Source organism: Hypomesus nipponensis, chromosome 2 (genome assembly GCF_054491055.1).
Source record: "Hypomesus nipponensis isolate SF chromosome 2, ASM5449105v1, whole genome shotgun sequence".
Classification (NCBI taxonomy): Eukaryota; Metazoa; Chordata; class Actinopteri; order Osmeriformes; family Osmeridae; genus Hypomesus; species Hypomesus nipponensis.
In genome coordinates, this window is record NC_140362.1 from 1376695 (window position 1) to 1400252 (window position 23558).

A 23558-nucleotide genomic window follows, 5' to 3' on the forward strand; every position below is an offset into this window, starting at 1 on the left:
CCCACCCAGCCTCACTGACTAAGCAATATGAAACCACTGACCACAACAACAGTCCATGTTATAGCACTTCCCAATAGGTAACATGAAAGAACATTGAAGCAACCTGTTTTGTGTATGTAATAGTATGAGCACTCTGTTGGGGAGGGTTATTTTTTAAAGAAAATAAATTTGTTTTTTATCAACTTGTTTTTCTTTTTATGAGTTACACACCCACAACATGTACACAGTGCAATGACGTTTGAAAGGTTATTGTTACGACCATAGTTCAGTTTAAACTCTGGGGTTTTCTAGTTGATGATCAGAGTAGACAAATGATTCACATTCGTTTGTTTCTCAGCAATGAAAGTATACACGCTGGATAACTTTATAGTTACCAATAGTTTGTCAATCGTTAATTTGCCAAGACATTTGGAAAACATTGTTATAAATGCGTTTTTATCACATCGTTCTTGAGTAAAGGCGGAGTTAGGCGCTTCCAAACCGACGTATTAGAAAGAGCCCACCTCTTCCTGTCGGAAAGGCAACTTCTCCATATTTAGCTGGCCAGAGCCCCGCAGAGTTGATCACTGTCAACCGGGCAAAAAATCTGACATTATAGGGGAATACAACCGACGCTTGACAGCTCTAGTACAACAAGATTGCCCGCATGACAGCTGACATCTGGGGAGACATTACGTTGGAACACTACACACCGTTACCGGCTGCAAGCTCGCGACAGCGGATTTTAAACAAGTAAAGTGTCCGTCGTCTGTCAGAATTCGAGCTAGCTAACGTTAGCTTGCTAATTACCCCAGTCTATGGGTACTGGGTCTAGCTATATTGTCTTTTTGTTTTCTGTGGAGGGGTGATATTTCAACAAAAGTCTAATAAATGTACTATTATGATATCTTGACAGTTTCTTCCCGTCCATTCCTCGCAGTAGTTGGCTAGCCGTTAGGTAGCTAAGCTAGAACCGCTGTCGTTAAGCAACTATCGCCGTGGCAGTGAAAGCTGATTGGATACTTTGGCCGTGTGAACGACTGGGCAGACACAGGGACACGGAATACCCCCTGACAACCCCCGGCCAACCGGACACTAGAAACGGTTAGACAGGGCCTGTTTTGACAGAAAGAGTGCTGTAAGGAGGCTCGCGAGGGACTTCGGCTAGCGCCGTGAGGCGCAGTGTCTCCGCCGAGGTACCGGATTCAACTAAGTAATAGTCCCTGACATTTGACAATTGAGATCCGGACAGGGAACCGGACAGGGACCTCATGAATGGAAATCGGAACTACAGGTAAGTGTACAAATACAGCGGTGAAACAAGCGCTAACCATCTCCCAAATGATCAAGTTGTTTGCATGACATTTCAACACGAGCAGCGAAACCTCTGTCTATACTCAGGACAGCAAAACAATTTGAATAGTGGCTGAAGTAGGTAGGCTAGCTAGCTAACGGAATATTTAACGTAACCGCTTCATGCCCCGAGGTTAGTCACGATTAATCATAGTTGACGCACGTTCTGGACAGGTGGGGGTTAACGCCTCGTGCTCAGGTGTGTTTGACAGCTACCGGAAAGCCGTGAAGGGCCACCCGTAGCTTTGTTCAACTGTAACCAGGGAGTTTCACGCTGTTGTGCTGGAGTGAGTCACAGTTGAAACGGTGTCATTGAATTTCTCCCCCTATTCGCCATGTGTCAGGGCTCACTTCAATGAACTGTTCTGAGTTAGATTACTCTGTGGCGTGCAATCTCCTGTTTATACGTCTCGGCGTTCCTTATTAACTTGGTTAATTACTATTCCATGGTACTGTACATTCCGCTCATAATTAAATCACCATGGTGATACGTGACAAGTATATTCATTCATATTTAGGCTATCTAGGTCTGTTGGACAGATGACAGGGGAGTGATTATCGCGGTATATTATCGCAAGATTCCCTCTAACAAACATGAATGATGGACAACATTGGTCATCCTGATAGTCATGATTCCACTGTTCATTCAGCAGAAGTTGGCCCATAATAAACAATAAACAAATTCATAACTTGTATTCAAAGTCTGCCTCTGTGACTTAAGCAGTGACAGTTAGCCGTTAGCGTTTGGCTTTGTGTGAGCAGTAAGGGAACCCCTCCACCTGGTGCTGTGGTAGTAACAGTTAGACATGTGATACAGCTCCCCTCCACCTCCTCTCCCCTGGTACAGCTCACCTCCTCCCCTCCTCCTCCTCCTCCCCCCCCCCCCCCCCCCCCCCTCACGTCAAGGCTTGCCCCCAGGTGTGGCAGTTCACAGGGGGGCAACTAAACGCCAGGGTTTTCCCATCAGCTGCAGAACCAACGGTTAACAGACAGATCATTTGTTATACGTGTGAGAGTGTGTGTGTGTGTGTGTGTGTGTGTGTGTGTGTGTGTGTGTGTGTGTGTGTGTGTGTGTGTGTGTGTGTGTGTGTGTGTGTGTGTGTGTGGGGGGGTCTCTCAGTGAATGACTAAAAGGCTGTCAGTCAGCTAACCAGTAGCTATGAGAATGTGGCGTGAGAATATGGTGATTAAGTGCCAAGTCTGTTTGTGAGGGAACAGCCCCACAAGACGCATGTCTATCCTTGTTCTGTGACAGACATGGTTTTAACAAGAACATCTGATCTTTTTCAGACATGACAAGTATGTGTGATATAAAGTGAGATCTGAAATGTTTTCAAGAATAATTGGACACCTTATTCTATTATTTATATCACATGTACATGTGTGTTTCAAAGTATACTTGCTCATATATGTTATTCATTATTATTACAGGTTTAGATGCTGCTAAGGATTGTTAAGAGGAACAGGGACATACAATTCCTGAACCTGCACTTATTACAAGTGGCAATAAACCTAAACTAAAGAGGCTGTCAGATATCCTGGAGGGTTCTATATGCTGTCAGATATCCTGGAGGGCTCTATATGCTGTCAGATATCCTGGAGGGCTGGATATGCTGTCAGATATCCTGGAGGGCTGTAGATGCTGTCAGATATCCTGGAGGGCTGGATATGCTGTCAGATATCCTGGAGGGCTGTAGATGCTGTCAGATATCCTGGAGGGCTGGATATGCTGTCAGATATCCTGGAGGGCTGGATATGCTGTCAGATATCCTGGAGGGCTGTAGATGGTGTTCAGGGCTCCACATCCCTAACCCTGCTCCTCTGTGTGGAGTGGACCAGCTGGCATGGTACTACTTCATGTTGACCGGTATGTTGGTGATGGCAGTGTACTTAACATGCACGCACAGCACACATGCGCGCACACACACACACACACACACACGCACACAAAGATGGTATTTACTAACAGCTGATTGGTGATTATCGGCAGCAGTAAAGGGAATGCCCCAGTGCTTGTGAGTCACTCTGTGATTCAGAACAGACATGGTACAGTCCCAGCCACACACACACACACGCACACACATAAACACACTTAGTAGAGAGACCCTGACACACCTCTGTCTGATGGGGATTCCTGATGGTGTGTGTGTGTGTCGGGAGGATGAGTGCAGTCTAGTTTCAGTTAAAACAGATTATAATCTGTCTACTGAGTTGAACTCTTAATATATCCAGGGGACAATAGACCTGGAAGGTAGTCTCTCATGTTACTCTCTCTCTCTCTCTCTCTCTCTCTCTCTCTCTCTCTCTCTCTCTCTCTCTCTGTCTCTCTCTCTCTTTCTCCCCCCCCCCTCTCTCTCTGTCTCTGTCTCTCTCTGTCTCTCTCTTTCTCCCCCCCCCCTCTCTCTCTCTCTCTCTCTCTCTCTCTGTCTTTCTCTTTCTCCCCCCTCTCTCTCTCTCTCTCTCTCTCTCTCTCTCTCTCTCTCTCTCTGTCTCTGTCTCTGTCTCTCTCTCTGTCTCTCTTTCTCTCCCCCCCCCTCTCTCTCTCTCTCTCTCTCTCTCTCTCTCTTTCTCCCCCCCCCCCTCTCTCTCTCTCTCTCTCTCTCTCTCTCTCTCTCTCTCTCTCTGTCTCTGTCTTCCCCCCCCCCCCCTCTCTCTCTCTCTCTCTCTCTCTCAGTTTTCCCGCTCTTCCTTGATCCCTCTCCCTGGAGGTGGATTAGTGTGTGTCTGTGTGCAGTAGCCAGCCTCCCAGAGGCAGGTGGCACATTGGTGCAGGTTTCTATGGAGAGTGCAGCCAGCGGCGCGGGTCATTGTATCTGATGGAGTTACCGTTGGTTTGTTTGTATGGTGTGAGACAGGGAGCCCCTAGTCCCTTTGATTGGTTGAAGCAGCCTCCTGGCTAAGCCTGTCCTGCTTGTTGTGTTCTGGGACACATTCCACCACACACACACACATATGTACACCCACACACACACACACATATGTACACACACACACATATGTACACACACACACATATGTATACACACACACACCCACACATGTACACGCGCACACACAGCGGAGGGATGCTGGTGATCTTCACACATACAGCTTAACTTCTGAGCCGCTGTTTGAGCGATCGGGCCGTGACCTTGTGGCCCCTGGAGGAATGTTCCCAACTGTTGATGAAAGCAGCCATGTTTGTGAGTGGAGAGACACGGCTGGCCTGCATGCTGCATGCTGCAGAGAGCACCAGCCTGTTCATGTGAGGGAGCTTTGTGAGGGTGTGGGGGAGGGGAGGGAGGAGTGGGGGGGGGAAGGGAGGAGTGGGGGGGGGAAGGGAGGAGTGGGGGGAGGGAGGAGTGGGGGGGGGAGGGAGGAGTGGGGGACTGAGGGGAGGTGTGGGGAAGGAGGGGAGGAGGAAAGGGAGGAGTGGGGGTTTGGAGGGGAGGAGTGGGTCTTGGATGACTGAGAAGGAAAACTCCTTTTCTACCTTTATTTTCTCTTCTTTTTCTGCCTCTCCTCCTCCCCCTGTCCTCCTCCTCCCTCTGTCCTCCTACTCCCCCTGTCTTCCTCCCCCAGGAAAAGAGAGATCCTGGGTCATGCACCCTAAATCTCTTACCTTACCTCTTACCTGTAGTGCTGTTTATCTAGAGTGTTTTGATGTGAGTTCCCGCGTTTTTGGAGATATTGGTCCCCAGGCTGGGCCTCTCTCCCCTACTCCTCCAGCCTCTCTCCCCTACTCCTCCAGCCTCTCTCCCCTACTCCTCCAGCCTCTCTCCCCTGGTCCTCCAGCCTCTCTCCCCTACTCCTCCAGCCTCTCTCCCCTGGTCCTCCAGCCTCTCTCCCCTACTCCTCCAGCCTCTCTCCCCTACTCCTCCAGCCTCTCTCCCCTACTCCTCCAGCCTCTCTCCGCTACTCCTCCAGCCTCTCTCCCCTACTCCTCCAGCCTCTCTCCGCTACTCCTCCAGCCTCTCTCCCCTACTCCTCCAGCCTCTCTCCCCTGGTCCTCCAGCCTCTCTCCCCTACTCCTCCAGCCTCTCTCCCCTACTCCTCCAGCCTCTCTCCCCTGGTCCTCCAGCCTCTCTCCCCTGGTCCTCCAGCCTCTCTCCCCTACTCCTCCAGCCTCTCTCCTCTACTCCTCCAGCCTCTCTCCCCTGGTCCTCCAGCCTCTCTCCCCTACTCCTCCAGCCTCTCTCCCCTACTCCTCCAGCCTCTCTCCCCTGGTCCTCCAGCCTCTCTCCCCTACTCCTCCAGCCTTTCTCCCCTTGTCCTCCAGCCTCTCTCCCCTTGTCCTCCAGCCTCTCTCCCCTGGTCCTCCAGCCTCTCTCCCCTGGTCCTCCAGCCTCTCTCCCCTACTCTTCCAGCCTCTCTCCCCTGGTTCCCCTGCCTCTCTCCCAGGCAGGAAGTGAGAGGGACTGATAGATTGATAGAGTTGCTCCTCCATCCTTCTGAAACACACCCAATCATCTGACCACACACACACACTCAGATTACTGTTCTGGTAGGATAGTTGATAGGCTGCTGTCTGTGCCAGCTGTGGGGCATGTGTGTGTGTGTGTGTGTTGGAGGGGGGGGGGGACTAATTAACCCTCCTCCCACTCTACTCCATCCTTCTCTCTCTCCTCCATCCCTTCTCTCTCCATCCTTTTCCACCTTTTCCAAGGGGGGCTCAAAGGGGGGCTCAAAGGGGCGCTGTGTGTATGTGAGAGAGAAAGAGAGAGAGCCTGTGTTGTCTGGCTGTGTGAAAACTCCTGTCTGTAGTCTGTGTCTGTTAGACGTGAAGCTCTGTCTCGCAAGTGTCTCTGAGGCCCCCTTGGGTCATTTCCATCACAAAGGTGTGTGTGCTTGACTGTCGGGGGAACCAACCGTGCCTGGAATTCCAGAGTCCCCTGTCTCTCCTCTGCTCTGATTGTGACCCTTCAAAGTCTCCCCTACACACTCAACCCCCCCGCCCCCTCCCAGGCCCCCTCCCAGGCCCCCTCCCAGGCCCCCTCCCAGGCCCCCTCCCAGGCCCCCGCCCAGGCCCCCTCCCAGGCCCCCACCCAGGCCCCTTCCCAGGCCCCCACCCAGGCCCCCTCCCAGGCCCCCACCCAGGCCCCCGCCCAGGCCCAGGCCCCCCGCCCAGGCCCCCTCCCAGAGCTCAGAGGGTTAGAATGAAGCTCAGAGGGTTAGGATGAAGCTCAGAGGGTTAGGATGAAGCTCAGAGGGTTAGGGTTAGCTCAGAGGGTTAGGGTTAGCTCAGAGGGTTAGGGTTAGCTCAGAGGGTTAGGGTTAGCTCAGAGGGTTAGGGTTTGCTCAGAGGGTTAGGGTTAGCTCAGAGGGTTAGGGTTAGCTCAGAGGGTTAGGGTTAGCTCAGAGGGTTAGGGTTAGCTCAGAGGGTTAGGGTTAGGGTTTGCTCAGAGGGTTAGGGTTAGCTCAGAGGGTTAGGGTTAGCTCAGAGGGTTAGGGTTAGGGTTTGCTCAGAGGGTTAGGGTTTGCTCAGAGGGTTAGGGTTTGCTCAGAGGGTTAGGGTTTGCTCAGAGGGTTAGGGTTAGCTCAGAGGGTTAGGGTTAGCTCAGAGGTGACGACAGGGAATGCAGAGGAGGAAGATGGAAAGAGGAGAAATAAAACACTGATATTGATAGTAGAGAGTAGAGTAGAGGCAGTAAAGACTAGAGCAGTAGAGAGTAGAGTTGAGGCAGTATAGAGTAGACTCTAGAGTAGAGGCAAGTATAGGCAGTAGAGACATTCAGTTCAAGTCTGTGACTGGATTAAAGTGACTCATGTGCCAAAAATCGTCTATACGGGGGTGGTGGTGTAGTATGAATGACGCACCGCTGCACACCCACACACACGCACACACACACACACACACGTGTCTCTTGTGTTTGGTTTCTTAAACATGTTTGAAGCCCTGGGACTCTTCTTCTATTCTGAGTGCAGCTCTGCCACTTCATCCTACCTCTGTGTTATTACTCTGCTGAATAGCAAACTAACTGTTTGTCTTGTGGTCTCCCCCTGCCCTCCTCTTCCCCCTCCTTTCCTTCCTGTCCTCCTCCCCTTCCCTCCCTGTCCTTCCCCTCCTCTCCCTGTCCTCCTCCTCCCCTCCCTGTCCTCCTCCGCTCCTTGCCCTCTTCCCTCCCTCTCCTCCTCCTCCCCTTCCCTCCCTGTCCTTCCCCTCCTCTCCTCCAGGAGTCGTTGGGGCCCAGGCCCTGTTCTCCGTCCCCCGGCGGCCTGGCTATGGCACCATGGGCAAGCCCATCAAGCTGCTGGCCAACTGCTTCCAGGTGGACATCCCCAAGATGGACGTCTACCTGTACGAGGTGGACATCAAGCCTGAGAAGTGTCCCCGCAGGGTCAACAGGTGACGCTGGCACCCTCAGCTGGGCTTGTCTGGACCTGGGGTAGAGGGGTGTTGGGTGTAGGGTGTGGTAGAGGGGTACAAGTTAGAGATGTGTGTCTGCAGGGAGTTGGTGGGTAGAGAGTGGAGGTGTAGAGGTGAGGCTGACAGGTGTGTGTCTACAGGGAGGTGGAGGGTGGGGTAGAGGTGAGGCTAACAGGGCTGTGTCTACAGGGAGGTGGAGGGTGGGGTAGAGGTGTAGAGGTGAGGCTAACAAGGCTGTGTCTACAGGGAGGTGGAGGGTGGGGTAGAGGTGTACAGGTGAGGCTAACAGGGCTGTGTCTACAGGGAGGTGGAGGGTGGGGTAGAGGTGTACAGGTGAGGCTAACAGGGCTGTGTCTACAGGGAGGTGGTGGACTCCATGGTGCAGCACTTCAAGGTCACCATCTTCGGTGACCGCAGGCCAGTCTACGATGGGAAGAGGAGCCTCTACACAGCCAACCCCCTGCCTGTAGCTCCAGCAGGGGTGAGACACACACACACACACCTACAGACCCACACACACTTACACACACACCTACAGACCCACACACATATACACACGCGTTTACAGACCCACACACACACACATACACACACGCGTTTACAGACCCACACACACACACACACACACACTTACAGACCCACACACACTTACACACACACCTACAGACCCACACACATACACACACACGTTTACAGACCCACACACATACACACACACACACACACACACTTACAGACCCACACACACTTACACACACACCTACAGACCCACACACATATACACACGCGTTTACAGACCCACACACATACGTACACACACACACACACTTACAGACCCACACTCATACACACGCACATACATGTGTATAACCCCGCCCCCTCTTTGTTCCCATAGGTGGACCTGGATGTCACTCTGCCGGGGGAGGGGGGTAAGGACCGCCCCTTCAAGGTGACCATCAAGTTTGTGTCACTGGTGAGCTGGCACATGCTGCACGAGGTTTTAACAGGTCGCAGTGTTCCTGAGCCCCTGGAACTGGACAAGCCAATCAGCACCAACCCTGTCCACGCCGTGGACGTGGTCCTCAGACACCTGCCCTCCATGAAGTGAGTCGCCGCCCTGGTGGCCAGGGGCAGCATAGCCTCCCTCACTCCCCTAGCATAGCCTCCCTCACATCCTCTAGCATAGCCTCCCTCAATCCCCTAGCATAGCCTCCCTCACATCCCCTAGCATAGCCTCCCTCACATCCTCTAGCATAGCCTCCCTCACATCCTCTAGCATAGCCTCCCTCACTCCCCTAGCATAGCCTCCCTCACATCCCCTAGCATAGCCTCCCTCACTCCCCTAGCATAGCCTCCCTCACATCCTCTAGCATAGCCTCCCTCACATCCTCTAGCATAGCCTCCCTCACTCCCCTAGCATAGCCTCCCTCACATCCTCTAGCATAGCCTCCCTCACATCCTCTAGCATAGCCTCCCTCACTCCCCTAGCATAGCCTCCCTCACTCCCCTAGCATAGCCTCCCTCACATCCCCTAGCATAGCCTCCCTCACATCCCCTAGCATAGCCTCCCTCACTCCCCTAGCATAGCCTCCCTCACATCCCCTAGCATAGCCTCCCTCACATCCCCTAGCATAGCCTCCCTCACATCCTCTAGCATAGCCTCCCTCACATCCTCTAGCATAGCCTCCCTCACTCCCCTAGCATAGCCTCCCTCACATCCTCTAGCATAGCCTCCCTCACATCCTCTAGCATAGCCTCCCTCACATCCTCTAGCTTAGCCTCCCTCACATCCTCTAGCATAGCCTCCCTCACTCCCCTAGCATAGCCTCCCTCACATTTTGTAGTTTTGTAGTCCTGTCTCTCCATGTTTGTAGTTCTTTCTCTCCTTCAGGTAGGTGACCTGTGACCCCTCCATGTGTGTGACCCTCAGGTACACTCCGGTGGGGCGCTCCTTCTTCTCCTCCCCGGAGGGCTACGACCACCCCCTGGGCGGGGGCAGGGAGGTCTGGTTTGGCTTCCACCAGTCCGTACGGCCGGCCATGTGGAAGATGATGCTCAACATCGATGGTGAGTCACACAGCTGGTCTTTAGAGATCAGATGTTGGTGGACTGGCCCTTTATCTCCAGCGAGGTTAGCCAAGGACACCAGTCTGGACAAGGAGGGTGCAGTGACTCTAGCAAGCACCAGGGGGGGCAGGAGAGCAGGTCTAGGCTGATCGAGTCTAGGCTGATGTGTGTGTGAGATAGGGTTAGGGTTAGTTAACAGAACAGGATCATAGTAACCCCCTATTCACACTGGCAAGTGACCATCCAAAATGGTCAACTGACCTTTGTAGGGTCATCACCCTCAGAAATAGTTAATACAGATAGCCACCTGACCTACTATAAACAATCCCCCAACAATTGCTAACACTTTACAACCTCTCAACCTTCTACAAACTCAGCTTAATTATCTCCCCTTCCTGCAGACAACATGACTTGCTGTTCCCGACTCTGGTCCTTAGTCCTTGTTGTGATTGCAGTAGCAGCAGTAGTTCCCTGTGTTGACCTGGTCCGGTGCTGTGTGCTAGCTGTGTGCTCTCTGTCGCCCCCTAGTGTCAGCCACAGCCTTCTACAAGGCCCAGCCCGTCATCCAGTTCATGTGTGAGGTTCTGGACATCCACAACATCGATGAGCAGCCACGCCCACTCACAGACTCCCACAGGGTCAAGTTCACCAAAGAGATAAAAGGTAAGCAGCAACGTGGGTGTGTCCTGTGTGTGTGTGCATGTGTCTGTAAGTGTGTGTCCTGTGTGTGTGTCCTGTGTGTGTGTGGGCGTGTGTGTGTGTGTGTGTGCTGGTGCTCATCTGCCTGCTGTGTCTCAGGTCTGAAGGTGGAGGTGACACACTGTGGAACCATGAGGAGGAAGTATCGAGTCTGCAACGTGACCCGCCGTCCGGCCAGCCACCAGACGTGAGTCAGCCTGCACGTGTGCGTGTGTGTGTGTGTGTGTGTGTGTGTGTGCGTGTGTGTGTGTGTGTGTGTGTGTGTGCGTGTGTGTGTGTGTGTGTGTGCCTGTGTGCCTGAGGAAGGGGGGTAGGATAGTCACCTAAACCAGTGTCTGACTCATTATCGGCTAAATGGTCCAAAGGCCTTAGTCACCAGACACACATACCTTACCCTTACACACTCGCACACACACACAAGACCCTGTCTCCCTGCAGCACCAGGGTTGTAAACCTGGTTCTCCTGGTTCTGCTCAGGTTCCCCCTACAGCTGGAGAACGGACAGACAGTAGAACGTACGGTAGCCCAGTACTTCAGAGAGAAGTACAACCTGCAGCTGAAATACCCCCACCTGCCCTGCCTGCAGGTGGGGCAGGAGCAGAAGCACACCTACCTGCCCCTGGAGGTGAGGCCCTGGAGGAACTCTGCTATGCTCTGACCCACACTCTCAACACCTTGTTCTGCTACCTTAACACTGGGTCTCCTGTGTGTGTGTCTCTCTGCAGGTGTGTAACATAGTAGCAGGGCAGCGGTGCATCAAGAAGCTGACAGATAATCAGACCTCCACCATGATCAAAGCCACAGCTCGCTCTGCCCCCGACAGACAGGAGGAGATCAGTCGGCTGGTGAGGAGCGCCCCCTAGTGGATAGATGATGGTATTGCTTTTAGAAAAGATTCAGCCTCTACATTGTAATGAAGGTATACATACACAGAAACCTCTTAACCTCTTTAGATTATATCAATAAATCACAGATTAGGTAGTAGGGTTGAATAATAAAGTTAGTGCAAGTAGTAGTTGGAACAAACCAACTGAAATATTCAGAAGAGAAATGTAACAACGTGAACATCTCTAGTTGGACCACACAACACTGTATCATCACCTGGATAAATGACCTCCTCTCTGTCTCCATCCCTGCCTCTCTCTCTCTTCCTCTCTCTGTCTCCATCCCTGCCTCTCTCTCTCTTCCTCTCTCTGACTCCATCCCTGCCTCTCTCTCTCTTCCTCTCTCTGTCTCCATCCCTGCCCCTCTCTCTCCCTTCCTCTCTGCCTCCATCCCTGCCTCTCTCTCTCCCTTCCTCTCTCTACCTCCATCCCTGCTCTCTCTCTCCCTTCCTCTCTGTCTCCATCCCTGCCTCTCTCTCCCTTCCTCTCTCTACCTCCATCCCTGCTCTCTCTCTCCCTTCCTCTCTGTCTCCATCCCTCCCTCTTTCTCTCTGCCTCTATCCTTGCCTCTCACTCTCCCTTCCTCTCTATATCTATCTTCCTCTCTTTATCCCTTCCCCTCGCTCTCTCCCTTCCTCTCTCTATTTCCAACCCTTCCTCTCTCTCTCTTTATCCCCCCCCTTGCAGGTGCGGAGCGCCAACTACGATGCAGACCCGTTTGTTCAGGAGTTCCAGTTCCGCGTGCGTGATGAGATGGCCCAGGTGACCGGGCGCGTGCTGCCCCCCCCCCTGCTGCAGTACGGTGGGCGGGTGAGCTCTGAACACTTTATGGTACCTGCCTTTAAATCACGCCATCTCTCCATCTGTCTGTCTGGAGCATCACACTGTGTGTGTGTGACTGTGTGTGTGTGTAGCATCACACCGTGTGTGTGTGTAGTATCTCACTGTGTGTGTGTAGCATCACACCGTGTGTGTGTGTGTAGTATCTCACTGTGTGTGTGTAGCATCACACCGTGTGTGTGTGTAGTATCTCACTGTGTGTGTGTAGCATCACACCGTGTGTGTGTGTGTAGTATCTCACTGTGTGTGTGTGTGTGTGTGTAGTTTCAGACTGTGTGTATTGTTGTGCATATAAAATACACTGAACACAGGGCAGGAATGGACCTCAGCTGCCAGAGGCACAAGTGCATTTATTTCAAAAGACAGACAATAAACAATAAATGAGATTTGGTTACGTCAAATGACAGGTCATTTTGTATGTTAATACACACTTAGAGTTGGTGTTTATCAATTAATTTGATATGTGTAACGCAGTAAAAATTATTTAGCGCCATTAATGCAAGACCATTTTTGCGTCTATGGAACCCGAAAATGCTCAAACCATTATTTGCAACAGGATACGTTTATTCCTCCTTTTTTAGAAATATTTTAACTACTAATAATCATGACTCGGATAAACCTAATAGGTTTTTAAACCTGTCCAGTGCAACAGTAATAAAGAGTTGTGGTGGTTATGTGAAATGCCCAGTGATGAGGCCACACAGGGCTAATCTAGCAATACATGTAGCACTTGACGGCACTTTTAGTTGTTTTGAAAGACATTAAATAAACAGTCCAAATAATGGATCTACTGCTGTTCATAGGGTTGAAATTCCCCATCATTCATCAGCGCCAAAAACGTTTTTTGCTACTAATTAAGGAATCCTAGCTGTGGCGACGTGATGGAAAATAGTTTATTGGGGGTAAAGTGAGGAAAATGCTATAAATAATCCAACAACAGCCAATATGTTTGTCGTGTCCATCCAGCTGGCCAGCTCAGTAGCTGGACGATCTGTTCCATATTCAGGGTAGAAAGATCGAGACTCAAACAACAATACAAAACAAACAGGTGAATAACGATAAGTGAAATACACTTTTGAATTAAATAGAAGTAGGGATAGAAGTCTTCTTGTATTTGACTGTTTTCACCAGAGGTAATTCACTTTGTCTGCTGGGTAGAAGTATCTGAAATGAATCATGAGGGGGGTGCATAGAGGTGTGTGTGTGTGTGCATAGAGGTGTGTGTGCATAGAGGTGTGTGTGTGCATAGAGGTGTGTGTGTGTGTGCATAGAGGTGTGTGTGTGTGTGCATAGAGGTATGTGTGTGTGTGTGTGTGTGTGCATAGAGGTGTGTGTGTGTGTGTGTGTGTGTGCATAGAGGTGTGTGTGTGTGTGTGTGTGCATAGAGGTGTGTGTGTGTGTGTGTGCATAGAGGTGTGTGTGTGTGTGCATAGAGGTATGTGTGTGTGTGCATAGAGGTGTGTGTGTGTGTGTGTGTGTGTGTGCATAGAGGTGTGTGTGTGTGTGTGTGTGTGTGAGCCTGAGCGTCAGCAGGTGACCCCTGCTCTGTGCTTGCAGAACCGCACGGTGGCCACGCCCAGCCACGGGGTGTGGGACATGAGGGGGAAGCAGTTCCACACAGGGGTGGAGATCAAGATGTGGGCCATCGCCTGCTTCGCCACGCAGAGGCAGTGCAGGGAGGAGATCCTCAAGTAAGACAGCTGAGAGGTTACCTGCAGTACCTCCCTCGTCCTGCATAACCACCAGGCCATAACCAACCCTAACCCTAAATCATCTCCTTCATCTTATAACGGCCTTCCCGGACCATTTTTCTAAGGTCTACTCCAAGCAAAAGACTTTCTTAACACATCCTTCTCTTCCTGTCTCTACCTGTGTGTGTCTCTCTCTCTCTTTCTTTCTCTCTCTCTCTGTCTCTCTCTGTCTCTCTGTCTGTCTGTCTCTCTCTCTCTCTCTCTCTCTCTTCCTGCCTCTACCTGTACCCCTCTCTCCCTCCTCTCTCTTCCTGTCTACCTGTACCCCTCTCTCCCTCCTCTCCCTCTCTCCCTGCATCCTTTCTGTAGGGGCTTCACCGACCAGCTGCGTAAGATCTCCAAGGATGCTGGGATGCCCATCCAGGGCCAGCCCTGCTTCTGTAAGTACGCCCAGGGGGCCGACAGCGTGGAGCCCATGTTCAGACACCTGAAGAACACCTACTCTGGCCTGCAGCTCATCATCGTCATCCTGCCTGGAAAGACCCCCGTCTACGGTACCAGTCAACACGTCCTCATCAGAGCGTGCGTACAGACAGGTCGTGCATTGGGACTACGGTGCCTCTAACGCTGCTTGTTTGGTCCTGTAGCGGAGGTGAAGCGTGTGGGAGACACTCTTCTGGGCATGGCCACCCAGTGTGTCCAGGTGAAAAACGTGGTGAAGACCTCCCCCCAGACCCTCTCCAACCTCTGCCTGAAGATCAACGTCAAGCTGGGGGGCATCAACAACATCCTGGTGCCTCACCAACGGTAGCTGCTTCACACACCCTGGCTCTGTCTCATACACACAAGCCCCTTTTACACACAGATCAGCTAACAGACATATTGTTGTCCATATGAGATGAGATCCGTTGTTGCAAGGGAAGGTGAAAAGTCGTTAAATCTAGCGACAAAGCTAATTGGCAACACTGTTCCCAGCTTTAACAGGTTGTGTTGAAGGGCTTCTGACCCCCCCCCCTCTCTGCCCCCCCCCCCCCCCCCCCCCCAGGCCCTCAGTGTTCCAGCAGCCTGTCATCTTCCTGGGAGCTGACGTCACCCACCCTCCTGCTGGAGACGGGAAGAAGCCCTCCATCGCAGCGGTGAGAACACCTTCTCATCTGGCAACTCTTACTTACTCTAAAACACAATTTTTACTCTTTAATCATGTTCGCTTCTTCTTCCTCCCTCCTTCCCTCATTTTTCTTCTGTCATTCTCTTCATTCCTCATCCTCCCTCCCTCTAGGTGGTAGGCAGTATGGATGCCCACCCCAGCCGGTACTGCGCCACGGTTCGGGTCCAGAGGCCCAGACAGGAAGTCATCCAGGATCTTGCCTCCATGGTGAGAGAGCTGCTGATCCAGTTCTACAAGTCGACCCGCTACAAACCCACCAGGATCATCTTCTACAGGGACGGCGTGTCTGAGGGCCAGTTCAGACAGGTCTGTGTCACTGCTACTGGGTCTCTGTCTCCCTGTCCCTGTCTCTCTCTCTCTCTCTCTCTCTCTCTCTCTCTCTCTCTCTCTCTCTCTCTCTCTCTCTCTCAACAGGTCTGTCACTGCTATTGTATCTCTTTCTCTCTCTCTCTCTCTTCGTCTCTCTCGTTTAGGGTTGTGACCCCCTATTGTCCAAGGTCATGACCCTGTGGTGTTTAGGCTCATGATCCCGTGCAGTTTAGGATTGTGACCCTGTGATGTTTAATGTCCAGGGTTGTGACCCCATGATGTTTGGGGTCGTGACCCCATGATGTTTGGGGTCGTGACCCCATGATGTTTGGGGTCGTGACCCCATGATGTTTGGGGTCGTGACCCCATGATGTTTGGGGTTGTGACCCCATTATGTTTGGGGTCGTGACCCCGTGATGTTTAGGGTCGTGACCCCGTGATGTTTAGGGTTGTGACCCTGTGATGTTTGGGGTCGTGACCCCATGATGTTTAGGGTCGTGACCCCATGATGTTTAGGGTTGTGACCCCGTGAGGTTTATGGTCGTGACTAGTGTTGGGGGTAGCGCGTTATGTAATATAATAATAATAATAATAAGACTTTTTCTATTGCACATTTCCTACAAGAATTGCAGCTCAAGGTGCTTTACATAAAATCAATAAAAACAATAATACAAGTGATAAAACTAATAATACAAATACAAGCCGCAGTCTTTGCGGTATCTCGAGACAGTCTTTGCGGTATCTCGAGACACAGTCTCACAGTATATAACGCCTTACATAATATTATTACTTAAGTAAGTAACAAACTAATATAATGCGTTACTTTTTGACATTGAATAATATTATTACATTTAAGTAACTTGCGTTACTTGTCCAAGTTACTGCATGAATTCAACAAATGACTTAAATAGCTGATTCACGCTGCAGGCAAACACAACAGCAATCATGGCCGCATAACATGTTACGTTTTTGGCGTGGAAATATTCACACTATTTTGCTTTCATTGAAGATATTGGAAGAAAAATTCAAGTTAAATGCAAACTGTGCCCCAACAAAATATTATCTACTGCCAAAAACAGCACTATAGTGTCCACACAGAAACGAAGCTGGAAGCTAGCGAAATCCAGTTGAAACCATAAGAGAGATGGCGACCCGTTTACACAACTCCCTACTAAAAGTAATAGTAGAGAAGAGTGTGAATTATACAATGACAATCGGGGGGGGGTCAACTTCTTCTCCAGGGCGTAAAGTAATATTTACGATTACAGGTAAGCACGATATATAAATGTATTGGCCCCCCCGACCTGTTGTGTTTACCTCTTTTGGGGGGTTCCAAGTCTTAACTAGGGAGGTCAAACCCCCCCGTAATTCGCACACTGAGTAAAAGTAAAATAATAAGCAGTAATATTACTTTGTACAGAAAGTAACAATATAACTTATTTTACTGAACAGTAATAACTAATATATAACTTTTTTGAGTAACTTCCCCCAACACTGGTCGTTGACCCAGTGATGTTTAGGGTTGTGACCCCGTGATGTTTAGGGTCGTGACCCAGTGATGTTTAGGGTTGTGACCCTTTGATATCCAGAGTTTTGACCCCGTGATGGTCAGGGTCATGACCCTGTGGGTCACCAGGCCCAAATGTAATACGCAGATTTGGTTCACTTTTTCTGCGGTTATTCAGACTTTTTCGTTGGAATTCTGTGCCAACACTGGTCGTTGACCCAGTGATGTTTAGGGTCATGACCCCGTGACGATCAGGGTCATGACCCCGTGGTGTCCCGTCCTGCTGCAGGTGCTGTACTATGAGCTGCTGGCGATCCGAGAGGCCTGCATCAGTCTGGAGAAGGACTACCAGCCCGGCATCACCTACATCGTGGTGCAGAAGAGACACCACACCAGGCTGTTCTGTGCCGACCGCAACGAGAGGGTGGGCCTGATACCACACACACACACACACAGACAGACACACACACACACACACACACACACACACAGACAGACACACACACACACACAGACAGACACACACACACACACAGACAGACACACACACAGACACACACAGACACACACACACAGACAGACACACACACACACACAGACACACACACACACACACACACACACACACACACACAGACACACACACACACAGACGCACACAGACAGACACACACACACACACACACAGACGCACACAGACAGACACACACACACACACAGACGCACACAGAGACTTGTGTGTCTTACTGGGTCATCAGGCTGGGAGCGCAGCCTGAAGCCCTCCTCCCCAGCACACTACTCTGCTAACGCACTGATGGAGGGAGCGGCAGTCAGCAGCCATTAAGCACTGCTCATTTTAACAGACAACCTCATGATTTTCCCTCGCGTTGTCAGTTTCATGCGCTTCTCTGGAGAGAGTTCAGAGGTTGACTTAAAGCAGGAGGAGATGGGAGGACTTGTTATTTACCCAGAATGCTTTGCTCCCATGCCAGGTTGGACGTAGTGGCAACATTCCTGCCGGCACCACCGTGGACACGGACATCACTCACCCCTACGAGTTTGACTTCTACCTCTGCAGTCACGCTGGGATACAGGTACGATGTGTGTGTGTGCACTGGATGTTGCAACAATTGCTTTATTTTATTTTTATTTTTTTTACACAAATAATGTAGAGAATTGTTTTCAAAGAGTCCATTAGCAGAGAAGCTCCTTGCTCCATGTAACCCGCCTCCTCCGCCCCTCCCGCCAGGGCACCAGTCGTCCCTCCCACTACCACGTCCTCTGGGACGACAACTGCTTCACGGCTGATGAGTTCCAGCTGCTCACCTACCAGCTGTGCCACACCTACGTACGCTGCACGCGCTCCGTCTCCATCCCTGCGCCAGCCTACTACGCCCACCTGGTGGCCTTCCGCGCCCGCTACCACCTGGTGGACAAGGAGCACGACAGGTGAGGGGGGGGGAGGAGGGAGAACACTGAGTTGATATACTATGCATGCTACCTCCCCCTACAGGTTGACATTCGTACCTACACCATCACGCATCACATCCTCTCTCAAAGGTAGAACCCTTAAATTGAATAACATCTGTAACATTCTCTATTTCCTCTTCTCCCTCTCCCTCCCTCTCTTTCTCCCTCCTTCCCTCTGTTTCAACCTCTCTTCCTATCTCTCTCTTCCCCTCTGTCTCCATCCCTCCCCCTCCCCCAGTGCGGAGGGCAGCCATGTTTCTGGACAGAGCAACGGCCGGGACCCCCAGGCTCTGGCTAAGGCCGTGCAGATTCACCACGACACTCTGAGGACCATGTACTTCGCCTGAGCAGCCCTCCTCACACACACACACACACACCCTTTCACACACACACACACCACCCCCTCTCACACACACCCACACACCCTCTCTCACACACACACAGCACCCCCTCTCTCACACACACACACACACACCACCCCCTCTCACACACACACACACCACCCCCTCTCACACACACACACACACCACCCCCTCTCACACACACACACACCACCCCCTCACACACATACACACACACAGGCTTGGCCTGCCAGTCTAAGATGGTGGTCTCCCTCTCCCCCAACCACCACACCATCCAGTACATCCAGACCTGACACTGTGCGAAGACATGGACAGGAATAGGACTCGAGGAGGAGAGACCCCACGTTGAGGAAGCGGACTGGAGGAGGAGGAGGAGGAGGACTGGAGGAAAAGGAGGAGGAGGAGGACTGGAGGAAAAGGAGGACTGGAGGAGGAGGAGGAGGAGGACTGGAGGAAAAGGAGGAGGAGGAGGACTGGAGGAAAAGGAGGACTGGAGGAGGAGGAGGAGGACTGGAGGAAAAGGAGGAGGAGGAGGACTGGAGGAGGAGGAGGACTGGAGGAAAAGGAGGAGGAGGAGGACTGGAGGAGGAGGAGGACTGGAGGAAAAGGAAGTGGAGGAGGACTGGAGGAGGAGGAGGAGGAGGACTGGAGGAGAAGGAGGAGGACTGGAGGAAAAGGAGGAGGAGGAGGACTGGAGGAGGAGGAGGAGGACTGGAGGAGGAGGAGGAGGACTGGAGGAGAAGGAGGGCTGGAGTAGGAGAGTCCCCACCTTGATGAGGAAGACTGGAGGAGGAGGAGGAAGAGGGAGAAGACCAGGATGCAAACGCTGCTTTAAAACCCCACAGGAGCTCAGGGGCACTATGCAATATCAGCCAGAACCAGCCAACTGCTGTCTGTGGGCATTCTGACCCCAGCACCACCACCCCAACACCACCTCCCAGCCCCCCCAAACACCACCTTCCAGCCCCCCCAAACACCACCTCCCAGCCCCCCAACACCACCTCCCAGCCCCCCCAAACACCACCTCCCAGCCCCCCAACCACCACCTCCCAGCCCCCCAACACCACCTCCCAGCCCCCCAACACCACCTCCCAGCCCCCCAAACACCACCTTCCAGCCCCCCAACACCACCTTCCAGCCCCCCAACACCACCTTCCAGCCCCCCTACACCACCTTCCAGCCCCCCAACACCACCTCCCAGCCCCCCCAAACACCACCTCCCCAAAACTACCTCCAAGCCCCCCCAAACACCACCTTCCCAAACACCACCTCCCAGCCCCCCAAACACCACCTCCCAGCCCCCCCAAACACCACCTCCCAGCCCCCCAAACACCACCTCCCAGCCCCCCAAACACCACCTCCCAGCCCCCCAAACACCACCTCCCAGCCCCCCCAAACACCACCTCCCAGCCCCCCCAAACACCACCTCCCAGCCCCCCCAAACACCACCTCCCAGCCCCCCCATACACCACTTCCCAGCCCCCCCAAACCCCACCTCCCAGCCCCCCAAACACCACCTCCCAGCCCCCCAAACACCACCTCCCAGCCCCCCCAAACACCACCTCCCAGCCCCCCCAAACACCACCTCCCAGCCCCCCCAAACACCACCTCCCAGCCCCCCCAAACACCACCTCCCAGCCCCCAAACACCACCTCCCAGCCCCCAAACACCACCTCCCAGCCCCCCAACCACCACCTCCCAGCCCCCCAAACACCACTTCCCAGCCCCCCAAACACCACCTCCCAGCCCCCCAAACACCACCAGAGAGGGTGTTTCTTTGCGCAGTCATGTGAAATGTGCAAACTCTCACCCCATCCAGCCATCTTGCCTTTTACCCCCACAGACTCACATCTTAACTGCTTGGGTGAAGCTAATGGGGTGCTGGATGTAGCTGATGGGGGTGCTGGGTTGAGCTGATGGGGTTGCTAGTTGGAGAGTTTGGACTGTGTGTGTGGTTCCTGGCTCCTGGTCCTCTCCCAGCTGATGGTGACTTAACTAAGTCATCAAGAGTGTCGATTGACCAATGCATGTGTACGAGAAGGCAAGCTGCTGTTGTTGAGGTGACACAGCGCCCTCTGGTGGCTGACATGTGAACACGCTCTTCAGATATCTAGATCTGCCTGAAGGCTTCATTCTTAAGGTTTTCTTTACTTTTTCTTTCTTTTTTTACTTGTGTTGAACGACCCGCCATGTGCTCTGTGTAACCATGGCATCTGTGTAACTATGGCGTCAGTGTTACCATGGCATCTGTGTCACCATGGCATCAGTGTTACCATGGCATCTAGTCCGCGATGTTGTGCTGTCTGTCCCAAGGGCCAGCCTGGGCTTCAGGAAAGAGGACTCTTATTATCTTTGATCTGTTTTTCATGTATCATTCATACATACATTTCTTACCGCATCCATGCCAGTAATGTAAGATGTCGTTGGTGATTATGGCTGCGTTCACTCTGAGCCTCCAGGATCCTCATGTCCTCTCCGACACAGGCTGGGGGTTGACGAGCCACAGAACACCATGTTCCTTTCCTCTAGTGCAATAATGAGGATGAGGGCAGGGGGAGGGGAGGAGTAGGGGATGAAATGACCACCCTTAACAGGAAGCTACATATTTAAATAATCTGCATTTCTGCCTCCCAGTGGAGCAGTTATGTGCCCAGGTTATACCTGGAGGGCGGTTGGCGAGGAGCCTGACATGCGGGGGGTCTAATCAAGTGCCTGGTCGGTAAAGGAAGGTAGGGGTGATGTGTTTTGCATGTCCTCACCTTCGCCGTGCATGCTGGGAAGCAAAGCAGCTGACACAGACAGTGTCACAACCAGCCTTCTGTCACAGCTTTGAATCAAGCAGACCCCAGACAGTGGGACTTCTGCACACAGTGGGTCTCATGGAAGTCCTCCTGGTTGGTTAGGGTGTCTTCGCTCAGCAGCCCTGTCCCAGCACACCTAGCCATACTGAACTCTGCTTATCCTGGTTAATATACGAGAATATAGCTGCTATTCTACTGGTCCTTGGTGGGTGAGGAGAGGAGAGCCTGGCCCAGGAGGGTTAGAGTCCAGGAGCGGACCTGTGTCAGATAGCACACTCGACATGAACTAAGCCTTCATTAATACGTTAGCTTGTCAATGTTCCTCCTGAGTTGGTGTGAAGTATTGTGTTGCCTGTCCTCGGCTCCTGTCCTCGGTCAGGCCTGGAGCTAGTCCAGCCGGGCCTGGAGCTAGTCCAGCCGGGCCTGGAGCTAGTCCAGCCGAGCCTGGAGCTAGTCCAGGCTAGTCAAGAGTTACTCAATCTGCACTAAGAGAAGGGTGTGTGTTGCTGACGCACCTGGTGCTATTCTCACTGACGATGAAGGGTCTTCATGGTGTGTGTGTGTGTGGGGGGGGGTGGGGGGGGGGGGGGGGGGGGTTGACCTAGTTGACTTATCTCTCCTCTCTCTCACTCCTCTAACCCTCTCCTCTATCTCTCCTCTCTCTCACTCCTCTAACCCTCTCCTCTATCTCTCCTCTCTCTCACTCCTCTAACCCTCTCCTCTATCTATCCTCTCTCTCACTCCTCTAACCCTCTCCTCTATCTCTCCTCTCTTTCTCTCCTCTCTTTCTCTCCTCTATCTCTCTTCTCTCTCACTCCTCTAACCCTCTCCTCTATCTCTCCTCTCTCTCACTCCTCTAACCCTCTCCTCTATCTCTCCTCTCTCTCACTCCTCTAACCCTCTCCTCTATCTCTCCTCTAACCCTCTCCTCTATCTCTCCTCTATCTCTGCTCTCTATCTCTCCTCTCTTTCTCTCCTCTGAGGGAGGATGAGAAGGTCCGTGTTCAGTTGGAGTACGTGAGCGTGTGATGGATGTGAGTTGCCAGTAAGACTGTGTTGAGAGCGATATTGTGCTGCGGAGCCCAGCAGAGCCCTGTCTGCTGTCTTGTTCTCATGTACAGACGCCAACAGACTTGAGCCTTCACGATTCTCACTAGTGTCCTAAAGCCTTTTTAAAAGCCAGATTGGAAGTATATTTGTAATTATATTTAAAATTATGTAATGCACACCACTTATTTTTTCTAACAGAATTATGACAAATAGTAGTGTAGATATTAATCATAAGTAATATCATAAAGTAATGGTTATGAATTATAACGGTTTAAGTGTTGCAATAGACTGTTGACTTGTTCCTGTGACGATGTTTAGTGTTTCTGTGCTTGGCAGTGGGGTTACTGACAAGGAGCGCGACGGTAATGGATCGGTCTGTTCCGATATGAAGAAGAAAGCTGGAGGACAGGGAGAGCTTCAGCTTGTTAGAGTTGTGTGTCTGAGCTGTTAAGAGGTGTGTGTGTGTGTGTCTGTTGGGTGGGGGGGAGGTGTGTGTGGAGGTGGTTCCACCTGGTCCAGGTGTGTGTGGAGGTGGTTCCACCTGGTCCAGGTGTGTGTGGAGGTGGTTCCACCTGGTCCAGGTGTGTGTGGAGGTGGTTCCACCTGGTCCAGGTGTGTGGGGGACTGTGTGCTGTGAAAGGAAGATGGTACGAGTATGTGTACGGTCACCTGTTTCTGAGTGTCTGGCTGTTCATCCAAATGGACGTCTTCGGGTTAGTAAAACACATGTTTACATTTAGCAGATGTGTTTGCCTTGCTAACAACCCCTGAGATGTTACTGGTTTTGTTTTTGTTAAAGTTTGGCTTATGGCCAAGTCCTTGTCTCTGGAGCCTAGCATCTCACAGGAGAGTGAAGGCTTTTTTTGTTGACTAGAATCTCAAGCTATCCTGGGTTCTAGATGGTTCTAGATGGTTCTGGTGGAGAGGCGGTTCCCTCGAGCCTCGGGCAGAAAGTGCCTTTTCTCTTGATGGTGCTGTACGAGTCCAACGTCAAATCAAACCAGTCAAACGGTTTAAATCCCTTTGCAATGC

The 23558-nt window shown here is 51.9% G+C and overlaps 1 protein-coding gene across 3 annotated transcripts; it reads left to right on the forward strand.

Annotated features, from left to right (window-relative positions):
* Nucleotides 1-501: 501 nt before the first annotated feature.
* ago3a (argonaute RISC catalytic component 3a) lies at nucleotides 502-19092 on the forward strand. Of its 3 annotated transcripts, XM_084702193.1 has the most exons (20): nucleotides 502-732; nucleotides 896-1273; nucleotides 7486-7657; nucleotides 8039-8159; nucleotides 8574-8782; nucleotides 9609-9745; nucleotides 10274-10408; nucleotides 10544-10631; nucleotides 10922-11069; nucleotides 11170-11289; nucleotides 12016-12159; nucleotides 13726-13859; nucleotides 14229-14413; nucleotides 14507-14666; nucleotides 14905-14995; nucleotides 15139-15333; nucleotides 17133-17267; nucleotides 17836-17937; nucleotides 18093-18292; nucleotides 18552-19091. In XM_084702193.1, exons 2-20 carry the CDS (start codon nucleotides 1255-1257, stop codon nucleotides 18658-18660), a joined length of 2604 nt encoding a protein of 867 aa, XP_084558319.1. In that variant the 5' UTR covers nucleotides 502-732; nucleotides 896-1254; the 3' UTR covers nucleotides 18661-19091. The 3 variants fall into 3 exon arrangements, with proteins under 3 accessions (XP_084558319.1, XP_084558320.1, XP_084558318.1); XM_084702194.1 differs by having other exon boundaries at nucleotides 502-1273; nucleotides 12016-12138; nucleotides 18552-19092; XM_084702192.1 differs by having other exon boundaries at nucleotides 502-1273.
* The last annotated feature ends 4466 nt before the right edge of the window (nucleotides 19093-23558 follow it).